Source organism: Vicugna pacos, chromosome 24, assembly GCF_048564905.1.
Source record: "Vicugna pacos chromosome 24, VicPac4, whole genome shotgun sequence".
NCBI lineage: Eukaryota > Metazoa > Chordata > Mammalia > Artiodactyla > Camelidae > Vicugna > Vicugna pacos.
This window is the reverse complement of record NC_133010.1, coordinates 26,507,605-26,521,889: the sequence shown is the minus strand read 5'-3', so window position 1 is coordinate 26,521,889 and position 14,285 is coordinate 26,507,605. Positions and strand designations below refer to the sequence as shown.

General features: G+C 49.2%; 1 protein-coding gene across 1 annotated transcript in view; it reads right to left on the bottom strand.

The window, feature by feature from the left end:
• The window catches only part of RAB31 (RAB31, member RAS oncogene family), an 80,595-nt gene that overhangs the window by 38,122 nt on the left and 28,188 nt on the right, over positions 1-14,285 (bottom strand). Inside the window, exons 2-3 of the mRNA XM_072949262.1 lie at positions 11,353-11,432; positions 6,799-6,880 (exon numbers count right to left, since the gene is read on the bottom strand). Of these exons, the coding sequence (XP_072805363.1) occupies positions 6,799-6,880; positions 11,353-11,432 (162 nt within the window). The remainder of the gene's footprint in view (positions 1-6,798; positions 6,881-11,352; positions 11,433-14,285) is intronic.

Here is a 14,285-nt window from a genome sequence, read left to right as displayed (position 1 = left end):
CTGTGTCACTTTCCTGTTCAAAATCTGTCTAACCTACCCATCCCGTGTGCTGTGGGGTCTTCATGCACCACTCTGAGCTAAAGGCGACTCCTGGGGCTTCTTCTAAAAGATCCAGGTGGTCCCCTCCATCGACTGCAGTTTATCTCATTTTAATAGCACACATTCCGTCCGCAAGTCTCTGAGCTGTCCCCCAGCACCAAGTCTGCATTCAGTTGTCCTTGCTGAGAGCATCCTCGGGGTGGGGGTGATGGGGGGGCACTTCCCTTATTAGGACCTCAAGTTGCACTGTGAAAGCACTGTTCTCCGAGACAGGAGGGACGTGTATCTGCTCTACCTCCTCCCGCTGAAGGGAGAACCCTCCCCGGAAACACTTCCCTAGCGGCTTTGTGAGGAGGCGCCCGGGGTGAAGACCCCCAGCAGCTCCGGGGAGCCGACACAGGGTACGCGCTGCGAGCCGGGTGCTGGGTGCTGGGATGCTGGGAGCTGGGTAACCCCCGCCCGCCGGGGCTGCAGGGCGAATGGAAGACAGAACAAAGAGCAGCTCATTCGGAGCCTGTAAGAGGCCCCTTTCTTCAAGGACTCCCGAAGGTCAAAATGCACTCTGACTTCAGCTGCAGCCTATGAATAGAGAATGACTTTCCTGACCACAGACTCCAGGCCCCAGAGAGAGACGGGAGGAGAGAAGTTCCTTTTGACGTCTGTAAGGAGCCTGAACTTGCCCTCGGACAGCGGCCCTCTTCATGTCTCTCTTCCTTCTCAATGACCCATTCAGACCCAGACCCGAGGCCCTGGCTTTCTCAGCCGCATCCCCGAGCCTGCCCTCCAGTCACCCAAGCTTCGCAAGGATGGCAGACGGGCAGGCACTGGCAGAATGCAGGCCAAGGAGGTCAGCAGGCAGGACGGCCCACCAGCCCGGCACCCAGGGTTCCTGATCGCGTCCCTGAAACCCTCAGTTCCGGGGCGCGTAGGTGACTTTTCCTTCTCAGGCACCCAGGGCTCAAGGAAAACTTCTGACAGCAGGAACAAGTTACGATTGCACACAGCTGGCTGGTGCAAATGGAGATATTTATTATATTATTTTCTGGAGTATGTGAAGTCTCTCACTATTGGGAAAAAAGTCTGCACACTCACTACCGAAGTGACTGTAATTGTTTTGAATCAGTGGGTTTCAGAATATGATCACCTCTAGCAGTATGGCTTAAGTCAACGTCTGGCCTTGGGTTAGAGAATATTGCTGAAATAAAACTCAATCAGCTGCAAATAATACTATTTTGAAGATAGATTCCTTCTCTTAACAAAACAATGCAGTCAAATATTACACATTTCAAGTCTAACAATGGTCTGGTACATTGCAACTGATAATTTCACAAACATAACCTTGCCTGTGGTTCTGTATGAATTTACTACAAGGACCACACTGCAACACTGAGATTTAATACTTTATTCAACATTTTTAATTTAGGTACGACTCTGAGGTCAAGGCTGCGTTTCCAAATCACAAGGAATCTCCAAAGAGATGAAAGCCAGTGTGACACTTGCTCATCACTTACAAAGGTTTAGGAGTAGGCAACCCCAAATTCACCTCCAGGTTCATCCTTCCCAAAATCCTAGCTGGGCTTTTTGATAAGCATGTATGAAGTGATTCCAAAATTCATGGAAATGCAGGGGACTCAAAATAGTCAAGAACTATACCGAAAAAGAAAAACAAAGTTGAAGGACTCACGTTTCCCTGTTTCAGAGCTTACGACAGAGCTCCAGGAATCACGGCACCATGGTATTGGTGTGAGGATAAAATTTTATTTAGATCAAAGGAACAGGACAGAGAGTCTGGAACTAAACTCTCACATGTGTGGCCAACTGACGTTTAACAAAGGTGCCAAGACAAAGAATAGTCTTTTCCACTGTGTCAGGACAACTGATTTTGTATGATACTGACATACGAAGAATGAGGCTGAATTCCTTTCTTACCAAGATGCACAAAGAGTAACAACAAACGGATCCCAGATCTAAATGTAGGAACTGAAATGAGAAAACTCTTAGAAGAACGTACAGGGGTAAATCTGTGGGACCTTGAGTTGGGCAAAGACAAGTGTTGGTCACGATGTGGAGAAGCTGGAACCCCACACATTGCTGGCAGGGATGTAAAATAGTGCAGCCCCTTTGAAAATGGCTTGGCAGGTCCTCAAAGTACTAAACTTAGAGTCACCATATGACCCACCTATTTCATTCCTAGATACGTACTCGAGATTTTTTTTGAAAAAAGCATCTGCACAAAACTCTGCACGTGAATGTTCACAGCATCATTATTCATAAGAGCCAAGAAGTGGAAACCACCCAAACGTCCATCGGCTGGTCAGTGGTTAAACACCATGTAGTAATCCATACAACGGAATAAAAATCACCCGCTGAAACCTGCTACAAGGTGGTGAACCCTGAAAACACTGTGCTAAGTAAAGGGAGCCGGTCACAAGAGCCACAGATTGCGTGGCTCCATTTAATTGCAATGTCCACGTTAGGAAAATCTAGAGACTGAAATTAGCCTAGCATTGGGGGATTTAGAGGGAGGCTGTTTTTCGGTCTCTGTGCGTGCTCTTCAGTTTCATCTTCAAAAAGCATAGAACAATGAGCTTGATTTCAGAAGCCAATCTTCCCAACTTCAGATGTGTCTGCAGGGGAACGGAGAGCTTTCATACTAATAATGGAACCATCAGTTCGCCTTTGTGGAATTTGCGACTGTGGTTCATTTGAAACCAAAATCCTATAAATACGACTCAGGCAGTCCATTAGGAAAGAGACAGCTATGACACGGGCTTTAACCAAACGAAACTAAAGAATATGATGATGTCAGTATTTTTTCACATTAGATTCTGAAAATAAGGCTTCTCGGAAGGATCAGACCAAGAGAATGAAGCCTGAAAGTTTTCCAAGATACTGACATTTCTAGTGGAGTTATTCTATGGACTGTGACTGTGTTTACCGCAGGCGCAGAATGATCTGGAAGCACACATCTAGGACGGGCAGGTTGCAGCTCACACTGTGATATTTAATAGCAGTTAGGATGTTCTGGTCCCCAGTTTAAGGAGACAAACAAAGAAGGAAATCAAAGAAACTCAATGGGAAGGAATGACATATTGACACCTTGGGAACGAAGTCTCATCTACCCCTACAAATCCTGACGGAGGGAGACGGGAGAACAGAGCTGGGCAGGTAAGTCCCTTCTCTCCCAGGGGCCGTCTCTGAGCTGCGGGCTGTGTACATCCTTCCAGAGGCCCTGGTGACCCCGACACGAAGCAGAAACCAGCACGACAACCCGTCAAAGAGGGCAGGATGGAAATCCCAAAAGCCCATCCCACACCCCAACACGGACACCTTCCCTCCCCACGCCCCTCTGGGGGAGGGTGGCAAACTAAACGCACAAATCCTGAAAACGGTCAGCTTTTAACAAGTTGCATTCAACAAGCAACTAGACACCTTCTTAAACCATTTTTTTAAGAGTCACCTTTGATGTGACAATGAATATATATGCGTTCCTGTGTAACTGAAAAGTTGTGCTCTACACTGGAATTTGACACAACATTATAAAATGACTATAACTCAATAAAAAAAAGTGGAAAAAAAAGAGTCACCCTCTGGACTGTGTTGAAAGGATCACAGGATGCCAGTCACATTCAGCTGAACTAAAAGCAGAATTAAGGCAAGCTGTCGAAGAACAGATGCTCTCCCACACAGAGACGGAGGAGGACCAGGATCTTCTGACATGTTCAGTGCTCAGAGGAGAGAAGATGAATTTCTCCCACACATATAACATGGGATTAGCACGGGGCGGTAAGCAGGGCAGTGACCGCAGGGCTGGGCATGCCAGGCAGAACTTGGTCCGATGGTTCCACAAACAAACTAATAGGAGGAAGTAACACTGAGCTGAGCACCCTGCCTCCTTGAGGACACAGAAGTTGGCGTCCTTATGTTGTCAAATCATAAACCCAAAGAGGTCTTGTTCGTTGATTACGGTGAAAACAAAGGAGAACAGCAGCCGATTTCCGCAGGGATGAGGCGGGGAGGATGGGCGCGTGGACTCCAGCAACTGACGGGACGGAACGCAAGGCAGCCGCACCGGCAGCAGCAGGGGGTTTATTTTTAGCTCAAACCCTGGGCAACGTCATTACAAGCACGACCAAGCCCAGGGACAAGCTGCCGAACGACCGAGAAACTGCCGTCACTGGAGAGACGCGGGACCGCAGGGAGGCAGGGCAGGCAAGGTCACCCCAGGGGTGACACCCCGGGCCTCCGAGGGTCAGCGGGGCTGGACAACCGCATGCACACTGCCCGCTCCGTCCTCACAAACCTGGATGCGCCTGAAATGACCACCCCAAAGCCCTCCTCCCTGACGCACAAAGGGGATCACTGCTACCGCGTCGTGACTTGTACGGTGACATTCATGCATTTCAAATTAGACACAGCAGTGCAGTTGCAGGGACCTATGACCTCTAAGGGTCACATTTTAGAAAAGCAATTGGAATAATTAGAAATACTGCCATATGAAAAAAAAAAGTACTGCTATTTTGCTCTGAGATGCTAAGTGGTCCAAACTCCAAACTTCAACAGTCACTTCAGAACCAGATTTTATCCAAAGTCGTCGATCCCTGGACTATTACATTAGAATAGGAGAGTAAATGTCAAGCGCTCTGTTTAGACCACACAGAAATCTCCCCTTTGGAACACTACTAGCAAGTGAAAACAGCAGGTTATGAAGAATCATGATCCCACTGATGTGAAATTACCAACTTACATCGTGAGGTCTCTGAAGAATGGCCACCTAATCCTAGGAATGGAAATACGTGGGCAGTGGGATTTCGGACAATTTTCCTTTCAACTGCAGGGTTTTGGGGTGATTTTTCTATCATCACAAAGCTATAAAGGAACCAGAGAGCTGGATTTAAATTTCAGCTTTATACCGTCTTAGCTGTGTGATCTTGGGAAAGTTACTTAACCTCTCTGTGCCTGAGTGACCTCACCTGTAAATGGGGATAAGACAGTACTTCTGAGTGCTGTGAGCGGGCTAAACGTGTTAGGGCACAGAAGGCGCTCAGACCAGTGTTGGGGCAGGGCAAGCCACCTCCGTGTGAAACTGACCTTACTGCGCTCAGTAAAACCAGCTGAAAAAGCAACCCTTTCAGGGCCAAAAAGTAAAAAGCGGAGCAAGAAAACCTCATTGCTTAGGTTTAAATAACAACCCCCCCAAACACCAAGACAAAGAACCTAGCAGACTGATGGCAGAGACACACCAGTGCACAGAGAAGAGGTCCCGGGCAGGCAGGTCCCCTCGGATCTGGGCCCAGTTGCGGGAGTCAGCGTGCACAGGAGGGAAAGGTGGCAGCCCCACGCGTGCAAATCTCTGCTCCCGATTTAGCAGCAGAACAGAAGACATTCTAACGGGGTCAGCATTTGTGGGCCAGAAGGTTCGTTCTGATTAAAGAGAAAGAAATCTTGGAGACACCTTAATTGACAGACGCTGGGATGTTCACTTTGAGGGGATTTGCAGAAAGCGAAAATCACATTTACACACTCACTTTGTTAGGAGGTGACAATGAAAACGATGCAGGACCCTGAACCCTGGAGTCTCTCTGAGAGGGAGGTGATCAACAGAATCAGTAAGTGAATTAGGAGGTACATTAGAAGGTGGTAAGAGTTACAGAGAAAAATGCAGCGGGTGAAGCTGGGGGGTTGGGGGGGCAGAGAAGGAGGCACCTGAGCTGGGATCAGATAAGCAGAAGTTCAGCCTACGTCCCTCCACGACGATCAGCTCTGATGAGCACTGTGATCTGGCTGGAAGCGCTCAGCTGAGAGGAGGTGACGGTTACCCCTGTGCTGCCTGTATCCTGGTCACCCCTCAGCTCGGACGATACACACTCTGGTTATTACACAAATCCCCTGCTGCACACAGTCTGTTGGTGTTCGTTATTCCACTTTCTAAAATCTAAAGACAGGGGCTCCTTGCATCACCTTCTCCATAAATATTTCCAGCAAATAAGAAGAATGAGGAGTAAGAGAGCAGTCATCAGCTGTTTCCTGGGAACCCGACGCCCACTCCCCCATTTCCTAGGAAGAGAGCCCGGACTTCCGTCGAGGAGCAGAGCCTGCCAGACGCCCAGTGGTTCAGGGGGAGCTGAGAGCAGCCACCGCCCAAGGGGGAAGCCTGGCCCCGCGAGCAGGAGGGCCAGCCCCCTCCCCCAAACTCAGTACAGCGCCAAGGAGCGAGCACAGGACCCAGACCAGGTGGATGAGGGTCCTCAGGGCCGGGCGGGGGGCGCGGGTCTGAGCAGAGGTGCCCTGCTTCCTGGGGTTGCCAAGGCGGCAGAATGATGGCCTGGAGCTGCTGCTGAGGCTACCTTGGCCACCCCGGGGCAGGGACGCCAGTGGGTGGGCCTAAAAATGAAGTCAGTTTAAAGGTAAGCAAGCAAAGGAAATGGAATAGACACAGCGGCTGGGGACAGCCCTTGGGGAGGGCTGGGCTCAGCCCCGCCCTGAGACAGGCACCCCGAGCTAACCCAACCCTGTACACCGACCCTACTTCAATTTTAAAAAATTTACTAAAATAAAAAAAGACAGGCACCCCCTTATTTTTCTCACAGCCGAAGAAAAGAACATTTCCTTTTTCTGCTTCAGTCATTTCAAGCTGGGTTTCCACCATCTGCAACCAACAGTCTCGCCAAATACAGAGACTGTCGGTATCTGGTGGGGTTTTTTCCCGCTAGAAAAGCCAGTACTTTCTCGGGAGAGCCAACAACAGCATGTCCTTACCCGTTCCTGGCCAGCCGTGTCCCAGATCAGGAACTTGTGAAGTTCATTTCCACAAGGCACAGTTTTGGTCATAAAAGACGCCCTGAAAGAGAGAGTCTCCACGTTACCAATTATCCCTAGAACCTTCACTAAGACTCCAGCTTCAAACAGGCGAAGGTGGCGTCTCCGCAGGACCCAGAAGCTGCCCCCTCGGGGCCGCCGAGAGGAAAGGAGACACCCCTCACCCAAGAGAAAACACTGCATTTTCAGTGAGTCCAACTGGAGGTCTCAGGGGGAAAAGGCAAAGTCTGCCTTCAAAAGCTCTGTTTCTAAAACATTTATCTTCAGTTGTTCTAAGACATTATGCCTGAAATCAAAAAAGAAAATAAAACCTTAGATTTGGGGGGTTAGGGGGAGGGTACAGCTCAGTGGTAGAGTGCACGCTTAGCATGCATGAGGTCCTGGGTTCCATCCCTAGGGCCTCCTCTTAAAAAAAACGTAATTAACTCCCCCCCACCACCAAAATAAAATAAATAATACAATAATAAGTAACTAAAATATTTCTAAAAACCAAGAAAAAAATAAAAATAAACAAACAAACAAACTTAGATTTTAAAAACATACCACCACCACAGTTAAGAGGGCAAAGGGCCGCTGGTGCCCGGGTGAGTCCCCATGTGGGCCTTGCAGCCCATGAACAGCGGCTCACGCCCGCTGCTCTGAACCCAGCAGCGGGAGCGCCGCATCTAAGCCCCGTCCGCCCTCCATCAGCGCAGGGACACAGATCAGTAGCTTCACAGTATTTGTTTTCTCTGTGAAAAAGGAAGGATTTGAAATTCTCAGTAGAAAATGGAACATTTGATGCTTTCTCTCTTGCATAGTTCTTCTTAATAAGCCTCTTCTTTGTGCTCATGAAAGATGAAAAAAAATCTAATACAATGGAAATTTAATACCCTCGACTATTTTTCCCCCATGAGATAAAGCTTCCCATTCACTAAATACAGCAAGCGTTGGGGGGGGGGCGCAGCTCAGGGGTAGAGCACATGCTTGGCATGCTCGAGGTCCTGGGTTCCACCCCCAGCACCTCCATCAGAAAAAGTAAACTAACAAACAAACCTAATTACCTCCTCCCCACCACACACAAAAAAAGAAAAAAATAGCAATCATCGCCGGCTGTGGGATAAGCACACACAGTGAGCCTCCTGAGGTGATGGGGTCAGAACACGGGTCACCCGCGCAGCATTCCGGCCACGACCGTCTAACCCGATTTTGAGCACAAGGAAGCAATCGGGCAAATCTGGAATGGGGCACATTCTGCAAGGCAACGGGCCTGAATGCCTGAAATAAATCAACATCATGAAAAGCAAACGAAACAGAAGGCAGGCGGATTGTTCTAGGATCTAGATTAAGAGAGAGGAAAGACTTAAAACAATCTTGGGCCTTGGCTGGACCTGGGATTAGGAGGGAAAGAGCTTTAGAAGACATTCTAAGGACAACTGGAGAAACTTAAATTTAGACGCTACGGCAGATATCATCACTGAGTCCTATCAGCTGTGTCGGTACGATGATGGTGCCCTCAGTACCTTCCTCTTACGACATGCATGAACTACAGTCTTTAGGGACGAAGTGTCAGACTTCTTCCCCTCTTTCATGGTTCCCGCCGCCCTCCGAGTTCAGTGCAGAGTCCAGCCCTGCGCTCACGCTGCACACAGCCCAGGACTATTTCCTCAATTTCTGCTACTTTCCCCCAGACTAAGAGGTAAAGCACAGAGTCCCAAGGAGAGAGCAAGCCCCACGGCTCCCCCACTGTCCCCACAACACGCACACACACCAGGGTCACCAGTTAGAGCTCTACCTGCCAACGTGCCAGAGCACACACGGAAACTCCAAGCATTTTTCTAAGCAACATGACCCAGTAGTCTCAAAACCACACCTGGCCCATGACACTTCATTTCTTTACGAGTGCTTAAACCACACATCCCAGACTATGGTAAAAGAGCAAATACATTCCAGAAATGAAAACGTCTTTATTACTTTTCTCATTATAAAAGCAATATATGTACTTCACAGAAAAAAGAAAAGAAGGAAATTAAAATCAACTGTAACTCCAGCACTGCGCAGCCATCATTGCCAGTGCGCTGGTACACGTCCTTCCGAATGATTACTATGCAACTTTGATCCCCCAAATTGATGACACTGCACATAAACTTTGCTCCTCCTGCACTTTAGAGAGAGAGAGATGACGGGTAATGTCTGCACTTTTCCTCATGATTTTCTTCATTTTCAATTTTTTATGATGAGTATGTAAAAGTTACAGTCAGAAAAATACTTTGATCATGTTTTTGGAGATTACGTGATATAAGAAAATATTCAAAGTAGGGATGAAGCAGGAAACAGGATAAAAAACAGGACTCCTATTCTGATAAATTCTGTCCTTTTTAGGGTTTTTTAGAGTGGACTTGAACTTGTATAACCAGAAAAATTAGACTTTAATCTTGGACTCTGTCACGGAAATGCACAGATAGCACTTAAAATACTCCGTTCATGGCATCTTTCGAGAAATCTGTATTCATGGCAAAGAGTCAGGAAAACCTACCAAGACGGAGAAGGGGTCCTCTGGCATATCAGGCAGAGCACGAAGCTGTTTCTGTTTTTGAAAGTTATGTGTTTGTTTGCTTGCTTATACACAGAAAACACTTAAAATACATGAAACATGCACTTTGGACTCTAAATACTGGCAAAAGAAACTGAAGAAACGGGACTGGAGAGCTAGTAATCCTCTGACCTCACTTTTTATTTTATATATTTATGTATCGTCTGAACTTTTCACGATGAGCATTATAATTTAAAGAAAAAATACATAATTTTTAAACCCAATAGACTATTTTTTAGAGTAGGTTTACAGAAAAACTGAGCCAAAACTATAGGCAGTTTCCATATAATACATTATTTTTAAGAATCCCCAAACCACCACGATGCATTTCCACACCATGAAGTGGGGCTTGCTTCCCCTCCCTTGCATTTGGGCTGGCATCTTGACTTGCTTTGACAAGAGACTGGGACCAAAATGACAAACCTGTTCTAGGCATAATGATGCTAATACCTATGAGCAACAGGTTACAACGAACACTCTTACGTACTTACCATAATTTATGGCAGGGGCATGCATTACGTTTCGATTTTTTTTTAATCGTTACAAAAGGAATACAGAGTTGTTACTAAAACTTTTTTTGAAGTTCAAAAAGTAGACAAAGTTCCCTTCCAACTTCCAGAATGACATTTCAGAGTCGACCACTCTCATGGGTTCTTATCAAGAATCACAAAGTGGCAAATTAAGGAGGGAAAAGTCCATTACAGAGGAGAGTGAAAAGAATTTCCTCTGTGAATTTGTCCCCAACCTACAGAAGTGCCTGCGCTGGGAGGTGATGCACATCTTGCGGGCAGAGGCCCATCTTCTTCCCAGACAGTATTTTCAAGGATGTTTGTTAAGCCAATAATATAGCAAAGAGAAGGTCTTCTGAGCAAAGCACAGGCACGCTTACTGCCCGTTGTAAAAGATTTGTACGTGGGGTGCCATAGGACCTGCCTCACATCACCTTCAGGAAACTGGGGCTCAGGAACCAGTGCAAAGTGACAGTCGTCTGGCTACTGTGATTCCCCCGCCTCGGACTCAGGACTCAAGTATCTTCTGCGAGCACCGTAGACTCGTTAGGCTGCAGACCCCGCTCATTTCTTGAGCATATTTCTGTGAACACGTTTCAAGTCATTATTTTAGCTACAAACGTGTTGGATTTTCTCACCTCCACAGCTCCAACCACTGGCCTACCCAGCTGAGCAGCCACCGACGCCTCCCCGTGAATTTTCTCCACTTACTGCTGATGGACACCATCGCTCTGTCCTCATCAATCCTACCCGGTTGCCCACATTTATACACACATTGTTTCCCTGCTGAGGAAACACAAACTTGCTCTCTGCAGACAGCATGCTGTCTTCAGGGAGAGAAATCAGTGAGGCCAGGTACTAGGACAGCAAAACCCAAGTACCTGCAAAACAGCACAGCAAAGCCCATCTGGAGAAGGCATCTGTAGCAAAGGGGGAGACGGAACAGGAGAGTGCTCCTGCGGTCCAAGGTCGGGGTCTGGGGTGAGCAACCCCCCCCCACGCATTAGAATGGAGATGCTGTCGATTAATGCAGGAAGGGAAAATCAATCCGCCCTCAGGCTGCACACACAGCTCTGGGCGAGCCGAGGCGCTTCCAGGTTTCCTGGTGGGCGTCTTAAAGCAGAGCCTTCAGGGATTTGTCCCAAGGCTCGTCTTCCATCTGGAAATTAAGCCGGCATGATGCGCAGAATGATGCCACGGAGACGAAGGAAGCGACCCTGGGCTGCGGCAGGGGGACGGTTGGCGGCGGGGGGGGGGGGGGGTGACAGGGACATTCTGCCTAGAAGTTCCTGAATTTCTGCCAGTCTTTACAGCGGGGACTGATTCTATCGGCTGGGATGAGAACTGCTTGCAGGCTCAGGCACGACCTGGCCTCTCCGAGCGCCGTGAAAGGAAGAACCCGCGAGGACTTACCCAATGGTCGGGCTGATGTTGTGGTCAAAGTGATCCTGGACAAACCGACACACGATGCTTGACTTCCCGACGCCGGTGTCCTGGAAGAGGAGGACACAGCCGTGAGGACCAGGGGAGCCACTTCCGAGCGAGTACAAACCGAACCCAGGACGCGAGAGCTCATTTCCGGTGGGGGGAAGGGGGGACGTTCTTTTATTTCGTATCAGCGTTTTCGACAATGTAATCATGCTGCTTTCACAGAAAACGCAGTATGGTAAAAATCAGTTTTAGAAACATGTCCCATCCGTATACAGTAATTAAGCTGGAAATGGCATGTTCCCACTACATGTATTTCCAGAAACTTGGAAAATTTTTGGAGGGGTCTACGAAGCAGGGTTACGCACTGCACTGTTTCGGTAGAAACAGAACTGACTGTTCAAAACCTCAGCACTTTGAACACACGTAATCCATTTTTCTAGGTATCACGCTGTTAAGACCAATGAATTCTAATTATTGCATTTCTAACATTTTCCCTCTGGAATCTGACGGCTGCGGAATAAACTCCAGTTTCGCTCAGTTACATAAAGGTCTCAGCGCCTTCTCTGTTAAGTAACTGTTTAAAGCTGCCGAGGAGGGGCGTCCAGTTACACGCTGGACACAGGACACCTGCGTTTTTTCCTCCACTCCCTTCAAAACCCCTGTCAAATGGTTCAAGGAATAAAAAACACGAGCTCCCAAGGTCAAAGAGTTAGGAGCAGAGACAGCAGCAGACGAGTGATGACAAGGGGAAGGAGGGGCGGGGGGGGGAGTTGTCTAGAGGGAAGCTGGAGCCCAGGCCCTGCAAGGAGGAGCACTGGAGGAGCACTAAGCTCAGGCCCGACTCCCGGGGCGCCCGAGAGCTGGAGGGCAGCCCCGGAACCAGAATCCTACCCTGGGCCCCAGGCACGTGACCAGAGGGATGTTCTGGGAGGACGCGGGAGGCTGAGGCTCTAAGAAACCTGTTTCAAACAGGGCTGGCTCGGGACTCCAGACACAGCTCAGGAGCCTGGTGGTACTCCCACCCCCACCCCTGCCCTGTGCGGAAGAGGGAAGGGCGCCCCTCTAGGGAGGAGGGAAGACAACCCTGCAGGATACGCGAAGGTCCCCAACCACAGCCGCGTCTGCACCACCGACAAGCCCGCAGTGCAAACAGAGCTTTAAGGATGCATTTTTAAATTTTTAGCAAGTTATTATTATTTTTAGAGGAGGGACTGGGGATTGAACCCAGGACCTCATGCACGATAGGCACCTGCCCTACTACTGAGCTATATACCCTCCCTACTAACCAGAGATGCATTTTAATCTTTTAAAAAGACATGCTTAGCTAAGAAGTAACCATTTACACACACACAAAAAGAGCAGGATGCGGCTTTGAACGATTATTCAGAAAGCAAGGCTGACCCCTCAGAAATTAAAAACACAGTGGTGGAAACGGACACGTCAAAGGAGGAGGGACAAGGTGAAGTCGCAGCCGCTGCCCTTCCGAGAGCCACGGCAAGGCAAGGAGGTGCAGGGCTCAGGGAAGTCCTCGTCACCTCCCCCGAGGGACCACTGAGCCCTGGGATCGATACGTGAAAGGGAAACGGGACACATTCAGCCCAAGAAGGAAAGAGCAGCGACACGCGTGCTTCTCTAGCGGTAACAGTATAACTTTAAAAGCCTAAAGATCAAGGAAAAAAAGCTGAAACTCAGACAAAGGTGACGCTGAAATACGAAGTGAGATTTGAAACACTACTGACAACCCAAGTTACGTGCACCCGTCGCTCCCAGGTTGAGGGGACAGTTCCAGCAAATCCGGGGCAGGCCACTGGCTCGTGACACTCATCAGAACAGCACTGTGCAGGGCTCACATCCCGGGGCCAGCAGCCCGCCCTGGGCCCGAGCCACCCTTGTTCCTCTGCAGCACGCAGAGCCCAGGACCTGAACCCTCCCTTCCAGGCGCTGTTCCCCTGTGGCCTCCCTTGGGGTCCTTTCGGTTCACACCCAGGCCCCCCTCTCCCTAGCTGAGACAACCGCCCTCTGACAGCCCCCCTGCCAGGGCGCTCGCGTCCAGGGCTCCAGCCAGACCGTGTCCTCGCAGTCAGGACTCGGCTGCAGGGCACACATTCAGGAGTCTGTCCATTTGCTGTACCCGAGGGCTCTGCTCCAAACTGGCTCCAGATCCTCAAAAGAGCCCAAGGGTCCTGCAAGGCCGCCCCTTAAAATACCCTTGAGGATGAAAAACTCAAAAGCCATCTTGAAAATGATTCATTTCTGCTCACTGCCTTCCACAGGTATCTCAGGCTAGAACATGCCTTTTCTGAGGAGTCAGAGCGGCAAGCCTGCTCGAACTTAGATTTAACAGTTAATTCTTCTGCCAAATATGCTTGGTGTTTCTTTTCCCTTTACAATTTAACTCCCAACATCTTTCTTTTCTGCATTGGACAGGGAGGAAATAACAGGACAAAAAAAACAGGCAAAGTTTCCCTTTTGTTTGTCTCCACAAGGACAATGTTCTTACAAAGCACGACCTAATCATGTCCTGTGGCCAGTGGCTTCGTGCTGAGCGGGGCCTCCTCCTCCCAGGCTGCTGTTCCCCCGCTGGCCACAGGGGGAAGGCCCTGCTCACGGCCGCACAGGAGAGCAAGCAGGATGCCGGGCACTCTCGTGAATCACCCAGCGCGGGGACTTCCTCTTCGCGCAGGACCTCGTTCAGACCGTGACACACACCCACACACAGCAGTCATGACCATCCCACAGGAAAACACAAAGGTCTGATGCAGGAAATCCTGGGTGGAGGAGGAGAAAGGATGGGTGGACCGGGCTGCTGGCGGCTCTCCAGGGCCCCTTTCCTCCTGGTGGACCTGACACCGTGGAAGGAAGCTCCTTCCCTTTCCTCAGATGGTGAGACCGTCGCAGCCCCTCCTGTCCAGTCT